At 45.5% G+C, this 27,641-nt stretch overlaps 1 protein-coding gene across 1 annotated transcript in view; it reads left to right on the plus strand.

The window, feature by feature from the left end:
• The window catches only part of LOC144510019 (complement C1q subcomponent subunit C-like), an 88,156-nt gene extending 61,307 nt beyond the window's left edge, over window positions 1-26,849 (plus strand). The window contains exons 2-3 of the mRNA XM_078239211.1: window positions 18,298-18,507; window positions 23,608-26,849. Coding sequence (XP_078095337.1) covers window positions 18,339-18,507; window positions 23,608-24,161 — 723 coding nt within the window. The 5' untranslated portion in view covers window positions 18,298-18,338 and the 3' untranslated portion in view covers window positions 24,162-26,849. The remainder of the gene's footprint in view (window positions 1-18,297; window positions 18,508-23,607) is intronic.
• The last annotated feature ends 792 nt before the right edge of the window (window positions 26,850-27,641 follow it).

Consider the following 27,641-nt stretch of genomic DNA (forward strand, 5'->3'; position numbering starts at 1 on the left):
ACTATACACTGCACTGTTACCATCAATACACAGACAGACTGTACTCTGCACTGTTACCGTCAATACACAGTCAGACTGTCCTCTGCACTGTTACCATCAGTACACAGTCAGACTGTCCTCTGCACTGTTACCGTCAATACACAGTCAGACTGTCCTCTGCACTGTTACCATCAGTACACAGTCAGACTGTCCTCTGCACTGTTACCGTCAATACACAGTCAGACTGTACTCTGCACTGTTACCGTCAATACACAGACAGACTGTACACTGCACTGTTACCGTCAATACACAGTTAGACTGTACTCGGCACTGTTGCCGTCAATACACAGACTATACTCTGCACTGTTACCATCAACACACAGGCTGTACACTGCACTGTTACCATCAATGCACAGTCAGATGGTACTCTGCAGTTTTCCCGTCAATACACAGTCAGACTGTACCCTGCACTGTTACCGACAACACAGTCAGACTGTACACTGCTCTTTTACCGTCAGTACACAGTCAGACTGTACTCTGCACGGTTACCTTCACTCCACAGTCAGACTGTACACTGCACTGTTACCATCAATACACAGTCCGATTGGACACTGCACTGTTACCGTCAATACACAGACTATACACTGCACTGTTACCATCAATACACAGACAGACTGTACTCTGTACTGTTACCGTAAATACACAGTCCGACTGTACACTGCGCTGTTACCGTCAATACACATCCGACTGTACACTGCACTGTTACCGTCAATACACAGACAGACTGTACACTGCACTGTTACCGTCAATACACAGTTAGACTGTACTCTGCACTGTTACCATCAATACACAGTCAGACCGTACACTGCACTGTTACCATCAATACACAGTCAGACTATACACTGCACTGTTACCATCAATACACAGACAGACTGTACTCTGCACTGTTACCGTCAATACACTGTCAGACTGTCCTCTGCACTGTTACCATCAGTACACAGTCAGACTGTCCTCTGCACTGTTACCGTCAATACACAGTCAGACTGTCCTCTGCACTGTTACCATCAGTACACAGTCAGACTGTCCTCTGCACTGTTACCGTCAATACACAGTCAGACTGTACTCTGCACTGTTACCGTCAATACACAGTTAGACTGTACTCGGCACTGTTGCCGTCAATACACAGTCAGACTGTACACTGCACTGTTACCGTCAATCCACAGTCAGACGGTACACGGCACTGTTACCGTCAATACACAGACTATACTCTGCACTGTTACCATCAACACACAGGCTGTACACTGCACTGTTACCATCAATGCACAGTCAGATGGTACTCTGCAGTTTTCCCGTCAATACACAGTCAGACTGTACCCTGCACTGTTACCGACAACACAGTCAGACTGTACACTGCTCTTTTACCGTCAGTACACAGTCAGACTGTATTCTGCACTGTTACCGTCAATACACAGACAGACTGTACTCTCCACTGTTACCGTCAATACAGAGACAGACTGTTCTCTGCACTGTTGCCATCAATACAGACTGTACGCTGCACTGTTACCGTGAATACAGAGACTGCACACAGCACAGTCACCATCAATACACAGTCAGAATGTACTCTGCACTGTTACCGTCGATACACAGTCAGACTGTACTCTGCACTGTTACAGTCAATACACATTCCGACTGTACACTGCACTGTTACCGTCAATACACAGTCAGACTGTACACTGCACGGTTACCGTCAATACACAGTCAGACTGTACACTGCACGGTTACCGTCAATACACAGTCAGACTGTACTCTGCACTGTTACTGTCGATATACAGTCAGACTGTACTCTGCACTGTTACCGTCAATACACAGTCAGACTGTACACTGCACTGTTACCATCAATCCACAGTCAGACTGTACACGGCACTGTTACCGTCAATACACAGTTAGGCTGTAGTCTGCACTGTTCCCGTCAATACACAGTCAGACTGTACACTGCACTGTTACCGTCAATACACAGTCAGACTGTACTCGGCACTGTTGCCGTCAATTCACAGTTAGACTGTCCTCTGCACTGTTACCGTCAATACACAGTCAGACTGTACTCGGCACTGTTACCGTCAATACGCAGCCAGATTGTACTCTGCACTGTTACCGTCAATGCACTGACTGTACACTGCACTGTTACCATCAATACACAGTCACACTGTACTCTGCACTGTTACCGTCAATACACAGACTGTACTCTGCGCTATTACTGTCAATATAGTCAGACTGTACTCTGCACTTAACCGTCAATACACAGTCAGACTGTACTCTGCACTGTTACCGTCAATACACAGTCAGACTGTACTCTGCGCTATTACTGTCAATATAGTCAGACTGTACACTGCACTGTTACCGTCAATAGACAGACAGACTGTACATCGCACTGTTACCATCAATACACAGTCAGACTGTACACTGCACTGTTACCGTCAATAGACAGACAGCCTGTACATTGCACTGTTACCATCAATACAGACAGACTGTCCACTGCACTGTTACCATCAATACACTGTCAGACTGTACACGGCACTGTTACCGTCAATACACAGACTGTACACTGCACTGTTACCGTCAATACACAGTCAGACTGTACACTGCCCTTTTACCGTCAATACACAGTCAGACTGTACACTGCACTGTTACCGTCAATACACAGACAAATTGTACACTGCACTGTTACCATCAATACACAGACAGGCTGTACACTGCACTGTTCCCGTCAATACACAGACTGTACACTGCACTGTTACCGTCAACACACAGTCAGACTGTACTCTGCACAGTTACCGTCAATACACAGTCAGACTGTACACTGCACTGTTACCGTCAATACAGTCAGACTGTACTCTGCACTGTTACTGTCAATACACCGTCAGACTGTACTATGCACTGTTACCGTGAATACAGAGACTGCACACAGCACAGTTACCGTCAATACACAGACAGACTGTACACTGCACAGTTACCATCAATACACTGTCAGACTGTACACGGCACTGTTACCGTCAATACACAGACTGTACACTGCACTGTTACCGTCAATACACAGTCAGACTGTACACTGCCCTTTTACCGTCAATACACAGTCAGACTGTACACTGCACTGTTACCGTCAATACACAGACAAATTGTACACTGCACTGTTACCATCAATACACAGACAGGCTGTACACTGCACTGTTCCCGTCAATACACAGACTGTACACTGCACTGTTACCGTCAACACACAGTCAGACTGTACTCTGCACAGTTACCGTCAATACACAGTCAGACTGTACACTGCACTGTTACCGTCAATACAGTCAGACTGTACTCTGCACTGTTACTGTCAATACACCGTCAGACTGTACTATGCACTGTTACCGTGAATACAGAGACTGCACACAGCACAGTTACCGTCAATACACAGACAGACTGTACACTGCACAGTTACCATCAATACACAGTCAGACTGTACTCTGCACTGTTACTGTCGATATACAGTCAGACTGTACTCTGCACTGTTACCGTCAATACACAGTCAGACTGTACTCTACTGTTACCATCAATACACAGTCAGACTGTACACTGCACTGTTACCGTCAATACACAGACTGTACTCTGTACTGTAACCGTCAATACACAGTCCGACTCTACACTGCGCTGTTACCGTCAATACACAGTCCAACTGTACACTGCACTGTTACCGTCAATACACAGTCAGACTGTACACTGCACTGTTACCATCAATACATAGTCAGACTGTACACTGCTCTGTTACCGTCAATACACAGCCAGACTGTACTCTGCACTGTTACCGTCAATACACAGACTGTACTCTGTACTGTTACCGTCAATACACAGTCTGACTCTACACTGCGTTGTTACCGTCAATACACAGTCCGACTGCACACTGCACTGTTACTGTTAATACACAGTAAGACTGTACTCTGCACTGTTACCGACAATACACAGACAGACTGTACACTGCACTGTTACCATCAATACACAGTCAGACTGTACACTGCACTGTTACCGTCAATACACAGACTGTACTCTGCACTGTTACCATCAATACACAGACTGTACACTGCACTGTTACCGTCAATACACAGTCAGACTGTACTCTGCACGGTTACCGTCAATACACAGTCAGACTGTACTCTGCACGGTTACCATCAATACACAGTCAGACTGTACACTGCACTGTTACCGTCAATACACAGACTGTAGTGGGGCTGAAAGTGAGGGATGCATGGATGGGGACTGCAATGCACGGCATTGCAGAGGTGGGGTGGAGCAGGGTTTGAAATGTGTATACTTCAATGCCAGGAGTATTCGCAATAAAGTGGGTGAACTTGCAGCGTGGATCAGTACCTGGGACTTCGATGTTGTGGCTATTTCAGAGACATGGATAGAGCAGGGGCAGGAATGGATGCTGCAGGTCCCGGGGTTCAAATGTTTTAGTCGAAGTAGGGAAGGAGGTAGAAGAGGGGGAGGGGTAGCATTATTGGTCAGAGATTGTATCACAGTGTCAGAGAGGAGGTTTGATGAGGACTTATCTGTTGAGGTAGTATGGGCGGAGATTAGAAATAGGAGAGGAGAGGTCACCCTGTTGGGAGTCTTTTATAGACCTCCTAAAAGTTCTAGAGAGGTTGAGGAAAGGATTGCGGAGTCAATCCTGCTTAGGAGTGAAAGTAATAGGGCAATTGTTATGGGGGATTTTAACTTGACTAATATTGACTGGAATTATTATAGCTCTAGCTCGTTAGAGGGGTCAGTTTTTGTTCAAAGCGTGCAGGAAGGTTTTTTGACTCAGTATGTAGACAGGCCAACTAGAGGTGAGGCTATATTGGATCTGGTGCTGGGAAATGAGCCAGACCAGGTGCTAGACTTGGAAGTTGGTGTGCATTTTGGTGATAGTGACCACAATTCGGTTACGTTCACCTTAGTGATGGAAAGGGATAGGCATGAACCTCGGGCCAGTGGTTTTAGCTGGGGGAAGGGTAATTATGAGGCTATTAGGAGAGAATTAGGAAACATAGGTTGGACTAGGAGATTACAGGGACTGGGAACGTCCGACATGTGGAGTTTTTTCAAGGAGCAGCTACTGCGAGTCTGTGATAGGTATGTCCCTGTCAGGCAAGGAGGAATTGGTAGGGCTAGGGAACCGTGGTGCACCAAAAAAGTTTCTTTGTTGGTTAAAAAGAAAAAGGAGGCTTATGTTCGGATGAGACGTGAGCACTCGGGTAGTGCACTAGAAAGCTTTAGATTGGCTAAGAGGGAGTTGAAGAGCGAGCTTAGAAGGGCTAAAAGGGGACATGAGAAGACTTTGGCGGATAGGGTTAAAGAGAATCCTAAGGCGTTCTATAGGTATGTCAAGAACAGAAGGTTGGTTAGGGCAAGTTTAGGGCCAGTTATAGATGGCAGAGGGAAGTTATGTGTGGAACCGGAGGAGATTGGTGAAGCATTGAACCAATATTTCTCTTCGGTGTTCACGCAAGGGGACATGAATATAGCTGAGGAGGACACTGGGTTGCAAGGGAGTAGAATAGACAGTATTACAGTTGATAAGGAGGATGTGCAGGATATTCTGGAGGGTCTGAAAATAGATAAATCCCCTGGTCCGGATGGGATTTATCCAAGGATTCTCTGGGAGGCAAGAGAAGTGATTGCAGCGCCTCTGGCTCTGATCTTCAGGTCGTCGTTGGCCTCTGGTATAGTACCAGAAGATTGGAGGTTAGCGAATGTTGTCCCATTGTTTAAGAAGGGGAACAGAGACTTCCCCGGGAATTATAGACCGGTGAGTCTCACTTCTGTTGTCGGCAAGATGTTGGAAAAAATTATAAGGGATAGGATTTATAGTTATTTGGAGAGTAATGAATTGATAGGTGATAGTCAGCATGGTTTTGTGGCAGGTAGGTCGTGCCTTACTAACCTTATTGAGTTTTTTGAGAAAGTGACCAAGGAGGTGGATGGGGGCAAGGCAGTGGACGTGGTATATATGGATTTTAGTAAGGCGTTTGATAAGGTTCACCATGGTAGGCTTCTGCAGAAAATGCAGATGTATGGGATTGGGGGTGATCTAGGAAATTGGATCAGGAATTGGCTAGCGGATAGGAAACAGAGGGTGGTGGTTGATAGTAAATATTCATCATGGAGTGCGGTTACAAGTGGTGTACCTCAGGGATCTGTTTTGGGGCCACTGCTGTTTGTAATATTTATTAATGATCTGGATGAGGGTATAGTTGGGTGGATTAGCAAATTTGCTGATGACACCAAAGTCGGTGGTGTGGTAGACAGTGAGGAAGGGTGTCGTAGTTTGCAGGAAGACTTAGACAGGTTGCAAAGTTGGGCCGAGAGGTGGCGGATGGAGTTTAATGCGGAGAAGTGTGAGGTAATTCACTTTGGTAGGAATAACAGATGTGTTGAGTATAGGGCTAACGGGAGGACTATGAATAGTGTGGAGGAGCAGAGGGATCTAGGTGTATGTGTGCATAGATCCCTGAAAGTTGGGAATCAAGTAGATAAGGTTGTTAAGAAGGCATATGGTGTCTTGGCGTTTATTGGTAGGGGGATTGAATTTAGGAGTCGTAGCGTTATGTTGCAACTGTACACAACTCTGGTGCGGCCGCACTTGGAGTACTGTGTGCAGTTCTGGTCCCCACATTACAGGAAGGATGTGGAGGCTTTGGAGAGGGTGCAGAGGAGGTTTACCAGGATGTTGCCTGGTATGGAGGGGAGATCCTATGAGGAGAGGCTGAGGGATTTGGGATTGTTTTCGCTGGAAAGGCGGCGGCTAAGAGGGGATCTTATTGAAACATATAAGATGATTAGAGGTTTAGATAGGGTGGATAGTGATAGCCTTTTTCCTCTGATGGAGAAATCCAGCACGAGGGGGCATGGCTTTAAATTGAGGGGGGGTAGTTATAGAACCGATGTCAGGGGTAGGTTCTTTACCCAGAGGGTGGTGAGGGATTGGAATGCCCTGCCAGCATCAGTAGTAAATGCGCCTAGTTTGGGGGCGTTTAAGAGATCCGTAGATAGGTTCATGGACGAAAAGAAATTGGTTTAGGTTGGAGGGTCACAGTTTTTTTTTTTAACTGGTCGGTGCAACATCGTGGGCCGAAGGGCCTGTTCTGCGCTGTAATGTTCTATGTTCTATGTTCTATGTACTCTGCACTGTTACCATCAATACACAGACTGTACTCTGCACTGTTACCATCAATACACAGTCAGACTGTACTCTACTGTTACCATCAATACACAGTCAGACTGTACACTGCACTGTTACCGTCAATACACAGACTGTACTCTGTACTGTAACCGTCAATACACAGTCCGACTCTACACTGCGCTGTTACCGTCAATACACAGTCCAACTGTACACTGCACTGTTACCGTCAATACACAGTCAGACTGTACACTGCACTGTTACCATCAATACATAGTCAGACTGTACACTGCTCTGTTACCGTCAATACACAGCCAGACTGTACTCTGCACTGTTACCAACAATACACAGACTGTACTCTGTACTGTTACCGTCAATACACAGTCTGACTCTACACTGCGTTGTTACCGTCAATACACAGTCCGACTGTACACTGCACTGTTACTGTTAATACACAGTAGAACTGTACTCTGCACTGTTACCGACAATACACAGACAGACTGTACACTGCACTGTTACCGTCAATACACAGTCAGACTGTACACTGCACTGTTACCGTCAATACACAGACCGTACTCTGCACTGTTACCATCAATACACAGACTGTACACTGCACTGTTACCGTCAATACACAGTCAGACTGTATTCTGCACGGTTACCGTCAATACACAGTCAGACTGTACTCTGCACGGTTACCATCAATACACAGTCAGACTGTACTCTGCACGGTTACCGTCAATACACTGTCCGACTTTACACTGCACTGTTACCGTCAATAAACAGACAGACTGTACACTGCACTGTTACCGGAAGTACATAGACAGACTGTACTCTGCAACGTTGCCATCAATACACGGTCAGATTGCACTCTGCACTGTTATCGTCAATACACAGTCAGACTGTACTCTGCACTGTTACCATCAAAACAGTCAGACTGTACTCTGCACTGTTACCGTCAATACACAGTCAGACTGTACACTGCACTGTTACCGTCAATACACAGTCAGACTGTACACTGCACTGTTATAGTCAATACACAGCCAGATTATACTCTGCACTGTTACCGTTAATGCACAGACTGTACACAGCACTGTTACAATCAATACACAGTCAGACTGTACTCTGCACTGTTACCGTCAATACACAGTCAGACTGTACTCTGCGCTATTACTGTGAATATTGTCAGACTGTACTCTGCTCTATTACCGTCAATACACAGTCAAACTGTACTCTGCACTGCTACCGTCAATGCACAGTCAGACTGTACACTGCGCTGTTACCATCAATACACAGTCAGACTGTACACTGCACTGTTACCATCAATACACAGACAGACTGTACACTGCACTGTTACCTTCAATACACACACAGACTGTACACTGCACTGTTACCATCAATACACAGTCAGACTGCACACTGCACTGTTACCGTCAAGGCACTGACTGTACACTGCACTGTTACCATCAATACACAGTCACACTGTACTCTGCACTGTTACCGTCAATACACAGTCAGACTGTACTCTGCGCTATTACTCTCAATATAGTCAGACTGTACAAAGAACAAAGAACAAAGAACAATACAGCACAGGAACAGGCCCTTCGGCCCTCCAAGCCCGCGCCGCTCCCTGGTCCAGGATTGAATCCTGAATCCAGGATCCCCACCCAATTTTCCAGCCGATCTACATACCAATATCCTATCCACCGAGCTGTCCCTCACAGCTACGATGCTTTGTTCATCACAACCTATTAACTCACCCCCACCCCCCCATTCCAGACCATGTGATCTCCAGGGAGAGGCGAAAACCCAGAGTGAAAACCCCAGGGCCAATATGGGGAAAAAAAAATCTGGGAAATTCCTCTCCGACCCCCTGAGGCGATCGAAATGAGTCCAGGAGATCACACCGGCCCTGATAGGAAAATGCTTCCCAACCCTAGTCATTTCCACTTCCACGAACACCATATGAATTCCCTGCCCCCGAGACAGGTTCCCAACTATCCGCAGTCTCGCTCTGTACTGGCAGATCATAGAATGAAGCCTTGAAACGAGAAACAAGGAACAATTAGCCCGCGCCGCTCCCTGGTCCAAACTAGACCACTCTTTTGTATCCCTCCATTCCCACTCCGTTCATATAGCTGTCTAGATAAGTCTTAAACGTTCCCAGTGTGTCCGCCTCCACCACCTTGCCCGGCAACACATTTCAGGCCCCCACGACCCTCTGTGTAAAATATGTCCTTCTGATATCTGTGTTAAACCTCCCCCCCCTTCACCTTGAACCTATGACCCCTCGTGAACGTCACCACCGACCCGGGGAAAAGCTTCCCACCGTTCACCCTATCTATGCCTTTCATAATTTTATACACCTCTATTAAGTCTCCCCTCATCCTCCGTCTTTCCAAGGAGAACAACCCCAGTTTCCCCAATCTCTCCTCATAACCAAGCCCCTCCATACCAGGCAACATCCTGGTAAACCTCCTCTGCACTCTCTCCAAAGCCTCCACGTCCTTCTGGTAGTGTGGCGACCAGAACTGGACGCAGTATTCCAAATGCGGCCGAACCAACGTTCTATACATCTGCAACATCAGACCCCAACTCTTATACTCTATGCCCCGTCCTATAAAGGCAAGCATGCCATATGCCTTCTTCACCACCTTCTCCACCTGTGACGTCACCTTCAAAGATCTGTGGACTTGCACACCCAGGTCCCTCTGCGTCTCTACACCCTTTATGGTTCTTCCATTTATCGTGTAGCTCCTCCCTACATTATTCCCACCAAAATGCATCACTTCGCATTTGAACTCCATCTGCCATTTCCTTGCCCAAATTTCCAGCCTATCTATATCCTTCTGTAGCCGCTGACAATGTTCATCACTATCTGCAAGTCCTGCCAGTTTTGTGTCGTCCGCAAACTTACTGATCACCCCAGTTACTCCTTCTTCCAGATCATTTATATAAATCACAAACAGCAGAGGTCCCAATACAGAGCCCTGCGGTACACCACTAGTCACAGGCCTCCAGCCGGAAAAAGACCCTTCCACTACCACCCTCTGTCTTCTGTGACCAAGCCACTTCTCCACCCATCTAGCCACCTCCCCCTTTATCCCATGGGATCCAACCTTTTTCACTAGCCTACCATGAGGGACTTTGTCAAACGCTTTACTAAAGTCCATATAGACAACATCCACGGCCCTTCCTTCGTCAACCATTTTGGTCACTTCTTCAAAAAACACCACCAGGTCAATACACAGACAGACTGTACTCTCCACTGTTAACGACAATACACAGTCAGACTGTACTCTGCACTGTTACCGTGAATACAGAGACTGCACACAGCACAGTTCCTGTCAATACACAGACAGACTGTACACTGCACAGTTACCATCAATACACAGTCAGACTGTAATCTGCACTGTTACCGTCGATACACAGTCAGACTGTACTCTGCACTGTTACCGTCAATACACAGTCAGACTGCACTCTGCACTGATACCATCAATACACAGTCAGAATGTACTCTGCACGGTTACCGTCATTACACAGACAGACTGTACACTGCACTGTTACCGTCAATACACAGACAGACTGTACTCTCCACTGTTAACGACAATACATAGACAGACTGTACTCTGCACTGTTGCCATCAATACACAGTCAGACTGTACTCTGCACTGTTACCGTGAATACAGAGACTGCACACAGCACAGTTCCCGTCAATACACAGACAGACTGTACACTGCACAGTTACCATCAATACACAGACAGTCTGTACTCTACTGTTACCGTCAATACACAGTCAGACTGTAGTCTGCACTGTTACCGTCAATACACAGTCAGACTGCACTCTGCACTGTTACCGTCAATACACAGTCAGACTGTACACTGCTCTCTTACTGTCAATACACAGACAGACTGTACATTGCACTGTTACCATCAATACAGAAACAGACTGTACACTGCACTGTTACCGTCAATACACAGTACGACTGTACTCTGCTCAGTTACCGTCAATACACAGTCAGACTGTACACTGCTGTTACCGTCAATACACAGCCAGACTGTACTCTGCACTGTTCCCGTCAATACACAGTCCGACTCTACACTGCGCTGTTACCGTCAACACACAGTCAGACTGTACTCTGCACTGTTACCATCAGTACACAGTCAGACTGTACACTGCTCTGTTACCGTCAATACACAGCCAGACTGTACTCTGCATTGTTACCGTCAATACACAGTCAGACTGTACTCTGCACTGTTACCGTCAATATACAGTCAGACTGTACTCTGGACTGTTACCGTCCATACACAGTCAGACTGTACTCTGCACTGTTACCGTCAATACACAGTCAGACTGTACACTGCACTGTTATCATCCGTACACAGCCAGACTGCACAGTGCACTCTTACCGTCAATACATAGACTGTACACAGCACTGTTACCGTCAATACACAGTCAGACTGTATACTGCACTGATACCATCAATACACAGTCAGACTGTACACTGCATTGTTACTGTCAATACTCACAGACTGTACACTCCACTGTTACCGTCAATACACAGTCAGAATGTACTCTGCACGGTTACCGTCAATACACAGTCAGACTGTACACTGCACTGTTACCGTCAATACACGGACAGACTGTACTCTCCACTGTTAACGACAATACATAGACAGACTGTACTCTGCACTGTTGCCATCAATACACCGTCAGACTGTACTCTGCACTGTTACCGTGAATACAGAGACTGCACACAGCACAGTTCCCGTCAATACACAGACAGACTGTACACTGCACAGTTACCATCAATACACAGTCAGACTGTACTCTGCACTGTTACCGTCGATACACAGTCAGACTGTACACTGCTCTCTTACTGTCAATACACAGACAAACTGTACATTGCACTGTTACCATCAATACAGAAACAGACTGTACACAGCACTGTTACCGTCAATACACAGTCAGACTGTACTCTGCTCTGTTACCGTCAATACACAGTCAGACTGTACACTGCTGTTACCGTCAATACACAGCCAGACTGTACTCTGCACTGTTCCCGTCAATACACAGTCCGACTCTACACTGCGCTGTTACCGTCAACACACAGTCAGACTGTACTCTGCACTGTTACCATCAATACACAGTCAGACTGTACTCTACTGTTACCGTCAATACACAGTCAGACTGTACACTGCTCTCTTACAGTCAATACACAGCCAGACTGTACTCTGCACTGTCACCGTCAATACACAGACTGTACTCTGTACTGTTACCGTCAATACACAGTCCGACTCTACACTGCGCTCTTACCGTCAATACACAGTCCAACTGTACACTGCACTGTTACCATCAATACACAGTCAGACTGTACTCTGCACTGTTACCATCAATACACAGTCAGACTGTACACTGCTCTGTTACCGTCAATACACAGCCAGACTGTACTCTGCACTGTTACCGTCAATACACAGACTGTACTCTGTACTGTTACCGTCAATACACAGTCCAACTGTACACTGCACTGTTACCGTCAATACACAGTCAGACTGTACTCTGGCGCTATTACTGTCAATATAGTCAGACTGTACTCTGCACTGTTACCGTCAATAGAGTCAGACTGTACACTGCACTGTTACCGTCAATACACAAATAGAGTGTACACTGCACTGTTACCGTCAATAGTCAGACAGACTGTACATTGCACTGTTACCATCAATACACAGACAGACTGTCCACTGCACTGTTACCGTCAATACACAGACAGACTGTACACTGCACTGTTACCGTCAATACACTGTCAGACTGTACACGGCACTGTTACCGTCAATACACAGACTGTACTCTGTACTGTTACTGTCAATACACAGTCAGACTGTACTGTGCACTGTTACCGTCAATACACAGTCAGACTGTACACTGCACTGTTACCGTCAATACACAGCCAGACTGTACTCTGCACTGTTACCGTCCATACACAGTCAGACTGTACTCTGCACTGTTACCGCCAATACATAGTCAGACTGTACACTGCACTGTTACCGTCAATATAGTCAGACTGTACTCTGCACTGTTACCGTCCATACACAGTCAGACTGTACTCTGCACTGTTACCGTCAATACATAGTCAGACTGTACACTGCACTGTTATCATCAGTACACAGCCAGACTGCACACTGCACTCTTACCGTCAATACACAGACTGTACACAGCACTGTTACCGTCAATACACAGTCAGACTGTATACTGCACTGATACCATCAATACACAGTCAGAATGTACTCTGCACGGTTACCGTCATTACACAGACAGACTGTACACTGCACTGTTACCGTCAATACACAGACAGACTGTACTCTCCACTGTTAACGACAATACATAGACAGACTGTACTCTGCACTGTTACCGTGAATACAGAGACTGCACACAGCACAGTTCCCGTCAATACACAGACAGACTGTACACTGCACAGTTACCATCAATACACAGTCAGACTGTACTCTGCACTGTTACCGTCGATACACAGTCAGACTGTACTCTGCACTGTTACCATCAATACACAGACAGACTGTACTCTACTGTTACCATCAATACACAGTCAGACTGTACTCTGCACTGTTACCGTCAATACACAGTCAGACTGCACTCTGCACTGTTACCGTCAATACACAGTCAGACTGTACACTGCTCTCTTACTGCCAATACACAGACAAACTGTACATTGCACTGTTACCATCAATACAGAAACAGACTGTACACTGCACTGTTACCGTCAATACACAGTCAGACTGTACTCTGCACTGTTACCGTCCATACACAGTCAGACTGTACTCTGCACTGTTACCGTCAATACATAGTCAGACTGTACACTGCACTGTTATCATCAGTACACAGCCAGACTGCACACTGCACTCTTACCGTCAATACACAGACTGTACACAGCACTGTTACCGTCAATACACAGTCAGACTGTATACTGCACTGATACCATCAATACACAGTCAGAATGTACTCTGCACGGTTACCGTCATTACACAGACAGACTGTACACTGCACTGTTACCGTCAATACACAGACAGACTGTACTCTCCACTGTTAACGACAATACATAGACAGACTGTACTCTGCACTGTTACCGTGAATACAGAGACTGCACACAGCACAGTTCCCGTCAATACACAGACAGACTGTACACTGCACAGTTACCATCAATACACAGTCAGACTGTACTCTGCACTGTTACCGTCGATACACAGTCAGACTGTACTCTGCACTGTTACCATCAATACACAGACAGACTGTACTCTACTGTTACCATCAATACACAGTCAGACTGTACTCTGCACTGTTACCGTCAATACACAGTCAGACTGCACTCTGCACTGTTACCGTCAATACACAGTCAGACTGTACACTGCTCTCTTACTGCCAATACACAGACAAACTGTACATTGCACTGTTACCATCAATACAGAAACAGACTGTACACTGCACTGTTACCGTCAATACACAGTCAGACTGTACTCTGCTCTGTTACCGTCAATACACAGTCAGACTGTACACTGCTGTTACCGTCAATACACAGCCAGACTGTACTCCGCACTGTTCCCGTCAATACACAGTCCGACTCTACACTGCGCTGTTACCGTCAACACACAGTCAGACTGTACTCTGCACTGTTACCATCAGTACACAGTCAGACTGTACACTGCTCTGTTACCGTCAATACACAGCCAGACTGTACTCTGCATTGTTACCATCAATACACAGACTGTACTCTGCACTGTTACCGTCAATACACAGACTGCACACTGCACTGTTACCATCAATACACAGTCAGACTGTACTCTGCACTGTTACCGTCAATAGACAGTCAGACTGTACACTGCGCTATTACTGTCAATATAGTCAGACTGTACTCTGCACTGTTACCATCAATACACAGACAGACTGTTCACTGCACTGTTGTCATCAATACACAAACAGACTGTACACTGCACTGTTACCGTCAATACACAGTCCGACTTTACACTGCACTGTTACCGTCAATACACAGACTGTACTCTGCACTGTTACCATCAATACACAGACAGACTGTGCACTGCACTGTTGTCATCAATACACAGACAGACTGTACACTGCACTGTTACCCTCAATACACAGACAGACTGTGCACTGCACTGTTACCGTCAATACACAGCCAGACTGTACTCTGCACTGTTCCCGTCAATACACAGTCCGACTCTACACTGCGCTGTTACCGTCAACACACAGTCAGACTGTACTCTGCACTGTTACCATCAGTACACAGTCAGACTGTACACTGCTCTGTTACCGTCAATACACAGCCAGACTGTACTCTGCATTGTTACCGTCAATACACAGACTGTACTCTGCACTGTTACCGTCAATACACAGACTGCACACTGCACTGTTACCATCAATACACAGTCAGACTGTACTCTGCACTGTTACCGTCAATACACAGTCAGACTGTACACTGCGCTATTACTGTCAATATAGTCAGACTGTACTCTGCACTGTTACCATCAATACACAGTCCGACTTTACACTGCACTGTTACCGTCAATACACAGACTGTACTCTGCACTGTTACCATCAATACACAGACAGACTGTGCACTGCACTGTTGTCATCAATACACAGACAGACTGTACACTGCACTGTTACTGTCAATACACAGACTGTACTCTGCACTGTTACCCTCAATACACAGACAGACTGTGCACTGCACTGTTACCGTCAATACACAGTCAGACTGTACTCTGCACTGTTACCCTCAATACACAGACAGACTGTGCACTGCACTGTTACCGTCAATACACAGTCAGACTGTACTCTGCACTGTTACCGTCAATACACTGTCAGACTGTACTCTGCATGGTTACCGTCAATACACATTCAGACTGTACTCTGCACCGTTACCGTCAATACACAGTCAGACTGTACACTGCACGGTTACCGTCAAAACACAGTCAGACTGTACTCTGCACTGTTGCCATCAATACACAGTCCGACTGTACACTGCACTGTTACCGTCAATACACAGACAGACTGTACACTGCACTGTTACCGTCAATACACAGACAGACTGTACACTGCACTGTTACCATCAATACACAGACTGTACTCTGCACTGTTACCATCAATACACAGACTGTACCATGCACTGTTACCGTCAATACACAGACAGACTGTACCCTGTACTGTTACCGTCAATACACAGACTGTACACTGCACTGTTACCATCAATACACAGTCAGACTGTACTCTGCACTGTTACCGTCAATACACAGTCAGACTGCACTCTGCACTGTTACCGTCAATACACAGTCAGACTGTACACTGCTCTCTTACTGTCAATACACAGACAGACTGTACATTGCACTGTTACCATCAATACAGAAACAGACTGTACACTGCACTATTAATTTAATACTGTCACACTGTACTCTTTACTGTTACCTCGCAACAAACTGTCAGACTGTACTCTGCATTATTACCTTTATTACAGTCAAACTGTACACTTGACTATTACCTAGTAACATACTGTCAGACTGTATGCTGTACTGCTACCTTTAATAGTCAGACTGTACTCTTGGCTGTCGCCAGGCAACATACTGTCAGACTGTACTCTGCACTATTACCTTTAATACAGTGTTATGGTCCGAGTTGAGGTTATAACTGGACAGGAAGATCCCAGAATTGAATCTTGGCTCAAAATACCGGAACTTTTAAATTTTTCTCAAACATGAAAGAGCAGAGGCACAGAACCACGAATTAGTTTTAACAAAGGGGGAAAAATTGGATTGTAATACAATACTCATTTACTCCCCCGCTCCTTAGCTTAACAAATACAGATAGTTTTCAGATAAACACAGATGACACAGTACATTGGAAGCTACAATGGTCTCATTAGCACACAAAAGTCCTTTGTAAAAGCACAGGATGACTGTGGTCAAACACACACTTCACTCTAAACCCAATTTAGTGTCTGCGGATTTCTCCTCAGAATCCTCCCAGATGATTGTCATGTGAAAGTTTCCAAACTCCACTCCCAAAAACAGACTTTAAACTCTGCTCTTATACTAATGCTTTCCATTAACAGGCTGCGTTCCAAAATCCAGTCAAGGTTTTTCAAATGACATGTTTAACTAAAGCTTCCACTTCACTTTTAACAATGAATCAGCTCCAGGATTTTGCACCAACCCCATTCGATTTCTTTGCCTAAAAGGGCTGCAACACACTTGAAGTCTAGCCACCGATTCCCACTCATATTTAAACTCATGTTCCTCAAGCTGGAGTAAAACCTCTCAAATTTGAAAATCAGAGTTAGAGTCTTTCTGGCATCTCAGCCTTCCTCTGAGCTCGGTCTGTCTTTACTGGACAGTCCTCTCTTCTCATATCTTTCATCTCAGGCCATCTGGAAACTTCCCTTCATTTCTCTAGTTTTCTTAACTAGCTGCTCTTCCAGATAATCACTACTCCATTGTCTGGTTTCTCTGATAGCAGAGCTGGGGGAGCTGTTCCCTCTCCTGTTTTCTATCTGCATGATCACTCCTTCCTCCCTGTCCTATGGTCCTAGGTTGGGAGTGTTTGCCATTGCCCGTCCCATTGGCAGGCTGTTAGTCCATTGGTCAGTTAATTAGAATGGCAGTCAGGCTGTGAATCAGACTGGCCAATGACAGGAAACATGTTGACAAAATTTAAAGTGTGTTCTATATTTGACCCCAGTTGGTCTACCTGGGAATGTGCACCACTGGGGTTGGTGTCCAGTCCACCACTACCGCCTCAGAATCACAGTCCCTTAAATAACAGGGCCCAGCCCCAAGGCCCTCAGTTTGGGAATCTGTGGAAAACTGCCTTTCGTTAAATCTGCACTGAGGCACAATCACAAACTCGCCACTAGAAGGAGCAACACACAGGCAAATGACGGAGAGAATTTCAATGTAAATCACTCTCCTTTTATTCAAAGTGGCTGATAATGAAAGATTTAATCCTTTAAAATGACAGTTTTATTCAGTGTAATGCTACCTGTATTTTTTAATTGTGCAGTGTGCATTTCTTTGAATAACATTCAGATCTCCCTGTTTTCTAGTCTGTTCTGCCTGCACCTATTCTGGATTTTCTAGCCATACCATGGAAGTCAGTCACATTCCTCTGCTGTTGCTGTTGTCGGCGCTGAGTTCATTGATCCAAGGTTTCGAAACGAATTCTGGAATCCCTGGGGTACCCGGTTGTCACGGAATACCCGGAGAACCGGGCAAAGATGGCAGAGATGGCATCAAAGGAGCAAAAGGAGAACCAGGTAAACAGGCAGAACCAAAATGAACCAATCCAGTGCTCACAATTCAGACCAAAACACCCATATACATATACAACACAATCTTATAACTGTGTCAGTGAGAACCAGAGTGATGGAATTTTACACAGCAAACTGTATGTCTATGGAGCTGAAGGAGGACATCTGGCCTATCAACTCTTTGCTAGTGTAGTTGAAAATTAGCCCCACTCTCAAATAATAACTCTGTACCTTCCTCGTTTCAATATGGGTCCATTTATTTCTGTTTAGGGATGGAACAGATCCCAAATTTCCTCATAGAGCTCTGGCAGAGTTCCATATTAAAGAGCGCGGGGTGGAATTGGTCGGACCTGCTGGATGGGTGAGATCCTGAAATCGTTGGCTTGGACCTCACTCTGTTATTGGTGTTTGGGTGGGAACAGCTGGGAGGATAACACTATCCGTCAGTCTCGCTTCTCCCACCTCCTTCACTCAGGGTGATGTGAATCCAGGTCGGTCTCTGCCGCCCAGCTCCGTGCAGTAGGCAGGCTCTACAAAGATGCCCACAATGCCTGAGCTGCTATTTGGAGAAATAGAAGGCTCCTACAATGAAAACATTCACTTATAAAGGTACCAGCACCTCACGTCATCAGTACATTCAGCTTGCTGTGTGGCTCTCCCCCCAATTCAAGCTGCCTCTTACAACTGTCCTCACCCTCACCAACCAACGCAGCTGGCCTGGGATATATGGCAAAGTACTGCAGATGCTGGAACCTGAAAATAAAAAGCAGAAACTGCTGGAAAATTTCAGCAGGTCTGATCTGGAGTCTGGATGATGAAGCTCTGACAAAGGGTCACCCAGACTCGAAACGTTGGCTCTATTCTGTCTCCACAGATGTTGCCAGACCTGCTGAGATTTTCAGCAATTTCTGTTTTTGTGTCTGGGATATACCCATGCTGACACTTACATTCTCTAAGCTGATTAAGTGTCATTAACCCTGCCTTGTCCCCAGATACTGGTATCAGGGAAAGAGTTATTTATTCTTTGAATGCGAGTGACATTGGCATCGCTAATTGAGCCACCGGCAGCTGAGTGCTCACTCGACCATTTCAGAGGACACTTCAAAGAACAAAGAACAATACAGCACAGGAACAGGCCCTTCGGACCTCCAAGCCCACGCCGCTCATGTGCCCAACTAAACCAATCGTTTGTATCCCTCTATTCCCAGACTGTTCATGTGGTTATCTAGATAAGTCTTAAACGATCCCAGCGTGTCCGCCTCAATCACCTTGCTTGGCAGTGCATTCCAGGCACCCACCACCCTCTGTGTAAAATACGTCCCCCTGACATCTGTGTTGAACCTTGCCCCCCTCACCTTGAACCCGTGACCCCCTTGTGTTCGTCACCTCCAACCTGGGAAAAAGCTTCCCACTGTTCACCCTATCTATGCCCTTCATAATTTTATACACCTCTATTAGGTCGCTCCTCATCCTCCGTCTTTCCAGGGAGAACAACCCCAGTTTACCCAATCTCTCCTCATAGCTAAGACCCTCCATACCAGGCAATGTCCTGGTAAACCTTCTCTGTACTCTCTCCAAAGCCTCCACGTCCTTCTGGTAGTGTGGCGAACAGAACTGGACGCAGTATTCCAAATGTGGCCAAACCATCGTTCTATACAGCTGCAACATCATATGCCAACTTTTATATTCTATGCCCCGTCCAATAAAGGCAAGCATGCCATATGCCTTCTTGACCACCCTCTCCACCTGTGCTGCCACCTTTAAGGATCTGTGGACTTGTACACCCAGGTCCCTCTGTGTGTCTATACTCCTGATGGTTCTGCCATTTATTGTATAGCTCCCCCTTACATTAGATCTACCGAAATGCATCACTTCGCATTTATCTGGATTAAATTCCATCTGCCATTTCTCCGCCCAATGTTCCAGCCTATCTATATCCTGCTGTATTCTCTGACAATGTTTATCACTATCCGCAACTCCAGCAATCTTCGTGTCATCCGCAAACTTACTGATCACACCAGCTACATCTTCCTCCAAATCATTTATATATATCACAAACAGCAGAGGTCCCAGTACAGAGCCCTGCGGAACACCACTGGTCACAGACCTCCAGCCGGAAAAAGACCCCACCACTGCTACCCTCTGTCTTCCATGGCTCAGCCAGTTCTCCACCCATCTAGCCAGCTCACCTTTTATCCTGTGAGATTTAACCTTTTGCACCAGCCTACCATGAGAGACCTTGTCAAACGCTTTACTAAAATCCATCTAGACAACATCCACGGCCCTTCCCTCGTCAATCGTTTTTGTCACCTCCTCAAAAAACTCAACCAAATTTGTGAGGCATGATCTCCCTCGTACAAAACCATGCTGTTCTTCGCTAATGAGATTATTCAGTTCTAATTGCGCATATATCCTATCTCTAAGAATCTTCTCCAACAACTTCCCTACCACGGACGTCAAGCTCACCGACCTATAATTACCCGAGTCATCCTTGCTACCCTTCTTAAATAACGGGACCACATTTGCTATCCTCCAATCCTCTGGGACCTCACCTCTGTCCGGTGAAGAGACAAAGATTTCTGTAAGAGGCCCAGCAATTTCATCTCTTGCCTCCCCGAGGAGTCTAGGATAGATGCCATCCAGCCCTGGGGATTTGTCTGTCTTAATGTTTCCTAAAAAACCTAACACTTCCTCTCTTGTAATTGAGATTTTTTCTAACGGGTCAACACATCTCTCTGAGACACTCCCAGTCAACATGTCCCTCTCCTTTGTGAATACTGATGCAAAGTATTCGTTTAGGATCTCTCCTACTTCCTTTGGTTCTAAGCATAATTCCCCTCCTTTGTCCGAGAGGTCCGATTCTTTCCCTAACAACCCTCTTGTTCCTAATGTATGTATAAAATGCCTTAGGATTCTCCTTAATCCTGTCTGCCAAGGACATTTCGTGACCCCTTTTTGCCCTTCTAACTCACTGTTTGAGTTCTTTTCTACTTTCTCTGTATTCCTCCAGTGCTCCATCTGTTTTTAGCTGCCTGGACCTCATGTATGCCTCTTTTTTCTTTTTGATTAGACCCACAATTTCACTGGTTATCCACAGCTCCCGAATCCTACCTTTCCTATCCTTCCTCTTTACAGGCACATGCCTGTCCTGCAGTCCTATCAACTGCTCCTTAAAAGACTCCCACATGCCAGATGTGGATTTACCCTCGAACAGCCTCTCCCAATCAACAGCCACCAAATCCTGCCCAATCCGGCTTCCCCCAATTCAGCACTTTACCCATAGGACAACGCTCATCAGAGTCAACCAGATTGCTGTCGGTCTGAAATCACATGTAGGCCATACTGGGTATGGATGGCAGATTTCCTTCCCAGGCAATAATGAACCAGATGGGCTTTTATAACCCAGTAGTTTCATAAGAGCAAATTTTTCATTCCAGATTTATTCATTAATTGAATTTAAATTCCCCCAGCTGCCATGGTGGGATTTGAACTGATGTTTCCAAAGCATTAGTGCATGGGTTACTAGTCCTGTAACATTACAGTGTGCGACTGTCCCACCCATGGCCGTAACCTGGCAGATTCTCATTAAGAAACCAACTGATTCACTCACATTTCTGCAGGACAGATACCCGCTGTGGCCTTATCCAGAATGACCTACGTGTGATGCCAAATCCACGTCGATAACGTTGATTATTAATTTTTCACTAAATTGGCCCAGCAAACCACTCAGTTAAGAATGATAGGCAATAAATTCTGGCCTTGCCAAAGACACCCACATCCCAACAACTAGAAAATAACCTCAACAAGGATAGGTTAACAGGAACTTGCTGTCATTGTGGTGACAATGTTGCTCCCACAGTCTCTGTCTCACTTACACAACAGCTCATTCCAAACTATAACACACCTCAGCTTAAGATAACCCTCTCCTTAATCACACACTCAATACTGTGATTCCTCCAAAATCTAATCTCAGCTTTGTTGAGATTTCCTGTGAATAAGTATTACAAACAGCTATCTTCTACTTATATCATGATATATGGGCAGCACAGTGGCACAGTGGTTAGCACTGTTACCTCACAGCGCCAGGGACCCGGGTTCGATTCTGGCCTTGGGTGACTGTCAGTGTGGAGTTTGTACATTCTCCCCGTGTCTGCATGGGTTTCCTTCAGGTGCTTCCACAGTTCAAAGATGTACGGCTTAGGTGGATTGGCCATGCTAAGTTGCCCCTTAGTGTTAGGGAGGTTAGCAGGGTAAATTACGATGGGTTACAGGGATAGGATGGGTTACGGGGTTAGGATGGGTTACGGGGATAGGATGGGTTACGGGGTTAGGATGGGTTACGGGGATAGGATGGGATTGTTGTCAGTGTAGGCTTGATGGGCTGAATGACCTCTTATACAGTGTAGGGAATCTATGGTCAATTGAATATTTAAAAATATTCCTGCAATTTGATCATGTCTGTCAAATTCACATCATTACGTAATCTCAACCATGGACCCACAATCTCAAAAGTTTATAAGCTGCAACAGTAAAGTGAGGATTACAAGAATGGATTTGAATTGTTTAACATGAGATGACTGGAAAGAAGTCAGGAAGTTCACCAGCTTCCTGTCCACCGCTTGACTGGTAAATTTTTATGTATTTGTCGACAGGTATTTCTTTAATAAACACATTGGTCAGTATGCTTTGATTTCAAGGAATTGGGGGCAGTTTCTCTTCTGACAGGCCTGAGGCTGGTCCTGAAGTTATGCCACTGGAAACCAGACAAGCTCTTGGCTCTCAATCCAATTAGTCCCATTTTTCTGTTCTAGCCACTTTTCCCTTTCCTTCCGCTCTCAGCTTTTCCCATGTTACGTGGGGTCACCATTAGGTCAGTTAATCGCCTTAACATGTATCTTCCATGATTTTGATTTGGTGGGTGGTGTTACAGCCAGATGCCCTTTCTGCCACTAACTTTCCCTCTTTAACCAGGTTGGAGATTGGCACCAATACATATTGGTTTGCTTGGACCACTTTAATTCAAATAGCTTGTCGCGTCACAGAAACATCTCAAAGTGGGTCAGGATGGATTTTATTTTCAGCACTCGTATTTATGCTTTTTGACAGGGAGCTCTGGCTTTGGTCTCTTTCGGGGTGAAGATGGTGAGAAAGGAGATTCAGGAGTCTCAGGCCCGAGTGGAAAACGAGGTCGCCGGGGGCCCGCAGGAGAAATTGGAGAGCCAGGTAACCCGGGAGTCAAAGGTGAAATGGGGAGATCAGGAGATCACAAGAGCACGTTGAAATCTGCCTTTTCTGCAAAGAGAGGAGGGTACGCATACCCACCACGGGACACCCACATCCGGTTTAGCAAAATCATATCCAATGAGCAAAACCACTATGACAGCGAGACAGGCGTGTTCACCTGTAACATAACTGGCTTTTATTACTTTGTGTACCATGCAACATCAGATAATAACTTATGCATTAACCTCAACATGAACCTGGTCAAGAAAGTTAGCTTCTGTAATCATGGCACTATGGATCAGGTCAGTTCTGGAGGGGCAGTTCTCCACTTGAGGGTTAACGATAAGGTTTGGCTTGAACCAACAGATTACAATGCCATGATGGGAAAAGAAGATCATGACAGTGTCTTCAGTGGATTTCTTATCTTTCCTGATTAATGATTCAAAAGAGCAAGGTTTCTCGCTGAATGTTCAGTGCCTTTATTATGAGTCTAACATTTGCCTGTTAAAACTGAGACAAATAATAACAGCTTCTTTCTCACATTCATATGTATTATCCATGGCCAATTTACCTGTTTGAAAGCTCGCCACAAGCAATAATCCCAGTGCTGGAATGATTTTCTTTTGTTGAGGATCTGTACCACTGACCAGGTGTAAAGCGAGTGATGCCTTAGTACTCAAACAAAGCCCACAGTTACAGCTCTGACAAAGGGTCATCTAGACTCAAAACATTAGCTCTGTTCTCTCTCCACAGATGCTGTCAGACCTGCTGAAATTTTCCAGCACCTTGTGTTTTGGCCCACAGTTACTAACACAATAACTTACTGCTGGAGGGTGGGTTAAATGAAAAAAAGACTTAAGAGTGACATGAGTCACACTGAAACATATTTCTGATGTTAAATGTTGAATTATGTTGAGACACTATTCATTGTGTCCATCATTGACTCATTTTGAGATAAGTGATGGGTTTATCCCAGGAAGAGAATCTCAACATTACCCTCACACTGCAATATAAACTTAAACCTTAGAATCATAGAATCCTTGTCGTGCAGGAGGAGGCCATTTGGCCCATTGAGTCTGCACCTACATCAATTCCACCCAGGCCCCAGCCCCATAACCCAGGTATTTACCAGGGCGGCACGGTAGCACAGTGGTTAGCACTGCTGCTTCACAGCTCCAGTGACCTGGGTTCGATTCCCGGCTTGGGTCACTGTCTGTGTGGAGTTTGCACATTCTCCTTGTGTCTGCGTGGGTTTCCTCCAGGTGCTCCGGTTTCCTCCCTCAGTGATTGGCCATGCTAAAATTGCCCTTAGTGTCCTGAGATGCGTTGGTTAGAGGGATTAGTGGATAGATATGGGGTAGGGCTTGGGTGGGATTGTGGTCGGTGCAGACTCGATGGGCCAAATGGCCTCTTTCTGCACTGTAGGGTTTCTATGATTCTATGATTCTACCCTGCTAATCCACTGACACTAGGGTCAATTTAGCATGGCCAATCAACCTAACCTGCATATCTTTGGACCTTGATTCAATAAATCATATAAATGATTTAGGGTCACTTCGTCAGATCGAAGCCTATTCTTAATCAGATATTGAGTTTGATCATATAATGGACATTGCACTCCCCCCCGCGCCTTGCTCGGGAACTTGGGTTCCAGTGAGATAACTGCTGCTTCTTGTTGTTTTCCTGATAGATTAGCCTGGAATTATATAAATCCTACCCACATCAAAAACACTGATCACTGAAACACAGCTGGGGGGATTTTCCAACCCTGCTTTCAGGAATAGCGGTGGGGATGGAGAATCCAAAGGGAAACCCCAATCAGCCTTTACTCAGCCAAGGTTCCCCATTATAATCGCCCCCCGCCAATAACATGATGGGGTTCCCACCATGAAAGGTCAGGATCCCCATTACTACATATTACCATCTAATTAGTGGGCTTCCCAACTCTATTACTGCCCCTTATTAGATTATATCCCCCCCCCCCCCCCACAGCGTGATGTCACATCAGCGGGGTTTACAATCGCTTTTGACAAAAGGGAACCGCTTAGGGCGCACAGGTAATTATAGACCCCGGGAGTAGAGGGTCATATCCGGGCAGTATTCTGGCACTGCCCAGGCCACAGCCCCCTGGTGGGTTACGGGGAGGGGACCTCTTTATCTCTTTTTGTTTTTTTGATTCGAGTGCCCTTTAGAAATGGCACCCCAACCTCTGAAAGCTCAGGATGCCGGCCAAGTGGTCTTATTTAGAGCCTGCCCCACCAGTATGACATTGCCATCTTAGCCTCCAGGATTCTTTTTGACTAAATGTCAAAAAATATGACGGGAAAAGCCGGCAGTGGAGTCAGGGGGAAGCACTCTGCTTCCATCCAGTGTGTTAGACAGTCAGAAAACCCAATAGTTTCTGCTATCTTTCAGCGCTAACCCTGACCGTCATATTCACAAAGCATCATGTCATTCACACACTGATGGATAGCTGTCTCCTGCAATAGACACATCTTCAAAGATGTGCAGGTTAGGTTGATTGGCCAGGTTAAAAAAAAAATTGCCCCTTAGAGTCCTGGGATGTGTAGGTTAGAGGGATTAGTGGGTAAAATATGTGGGAGTAGGGCCTGGGTGGGATTGTGGTCGGTGCAGACTCGATGGGCCGAATGGCCTCCTTCTGCACTGTAGGGTTTCTATGATTTCTATGATTTCTTCAGGTCACACTGAAGGTTTCGTTTCAGACTCTGTGAGAGGCAGCTTTATTTCAAATCTTATCATCCTCATCAATTCTAAAACCTGATTGGATGAAGGTACTAACTTCAGGACAGTTTGTAAAATGTATAAATTGATGAGCTGTTTACTAATACAGTGGAGCCCCGTTGTAACGATTTAGCTAGAATTGAACAGAATCATAGAAAGATTTCAGCACACAAAGAGGCCACTTGTCTGTCTCAACCTAATCCCACTTTCCAGCAATGGGTCTGTAGCCCAAATTTCTCACACATTGTGAGAAACAGTCAGAAGATAAATAGTTAATTGTTGACTATTGTATTTCCAAAGCTTATAATCATCATCTATTTCTGCATTTAAAATGTACATGGACTCGCAAGCAAAAATATTCAATAAATATGTTTTAGATTGTGGATTCTCTTCATTGTCTGATCATTCTGTTTCCAACTCATATTAAAGTAAGAAACGAAGTCATTATTACATTCATTATATGCTAATCATATTCCAATAATGAGTGACCCCAGGTTAACTGATCATGTGTCAAAAGATCAACAAGTGTTTGATATTCTCAGACCTCTCATCTTTACCTTCTCTGAAATAAGTGTTCACTAATTAGTAAATATATCAGAATGGCAATTTCTCACACTGTAAATCACAGGGAGTCCAGTTTGCCTGGATAGAGAACCAAGCTGGGAATCAGAGAATCATAGAATCCCTACAGTGCAGAAGGAAGCCATTCGGCCCTTCGAGTCTGCACTGACTACAATCCCACAATTCCCGTAACCCCACATATTTACCCTGCCAATCCCCTAACCTACACATCTTGGGACACTAAGGGTCAATTTAGCATGGCCAATCGACCTAACCCGCACACCTTTGGACTGTGGGAGGAAACCCACACAGACACGGCGAGAACATGCAAACTCCACACAGAGAGTGACCCGAGGCCGAATTGAACCCGGGTCACTGGCACTGTGAGGCAGCAATGCTAACCACTGTGCCACCATGCTGGGGTATCTTGCACTGTGAAAGAGGAGGTGATATTCAATAAGGAATGGTCCGAGAGAAGGAACAGGACACAGCAAAGTCACCTAGAGCCAAGGTCACAAAACATGGTTTAACATTAATTGTTTAAACTAGATTTGAAATAAGGAAATATCGATATTTTTTCTTTAGACTATGGATGGGCAGCTGACAACATTTGG

The sequence above is a fragment of the Mustelus asterias genome, chromosome 22, assembly GCF_964213995.1.
Source record: "Mustelus asterias chromosome 22, sMusAst1.hap1.1, whole genome shotgun sequence".
Classification (NCBI taxonomy): domain Eukaryota; kingdom Metazoa; phylum Chordata; class Chondrichthyes; order Carcharhiniformes; family Triakidae; genus Mustelus; species Mustelus asterias.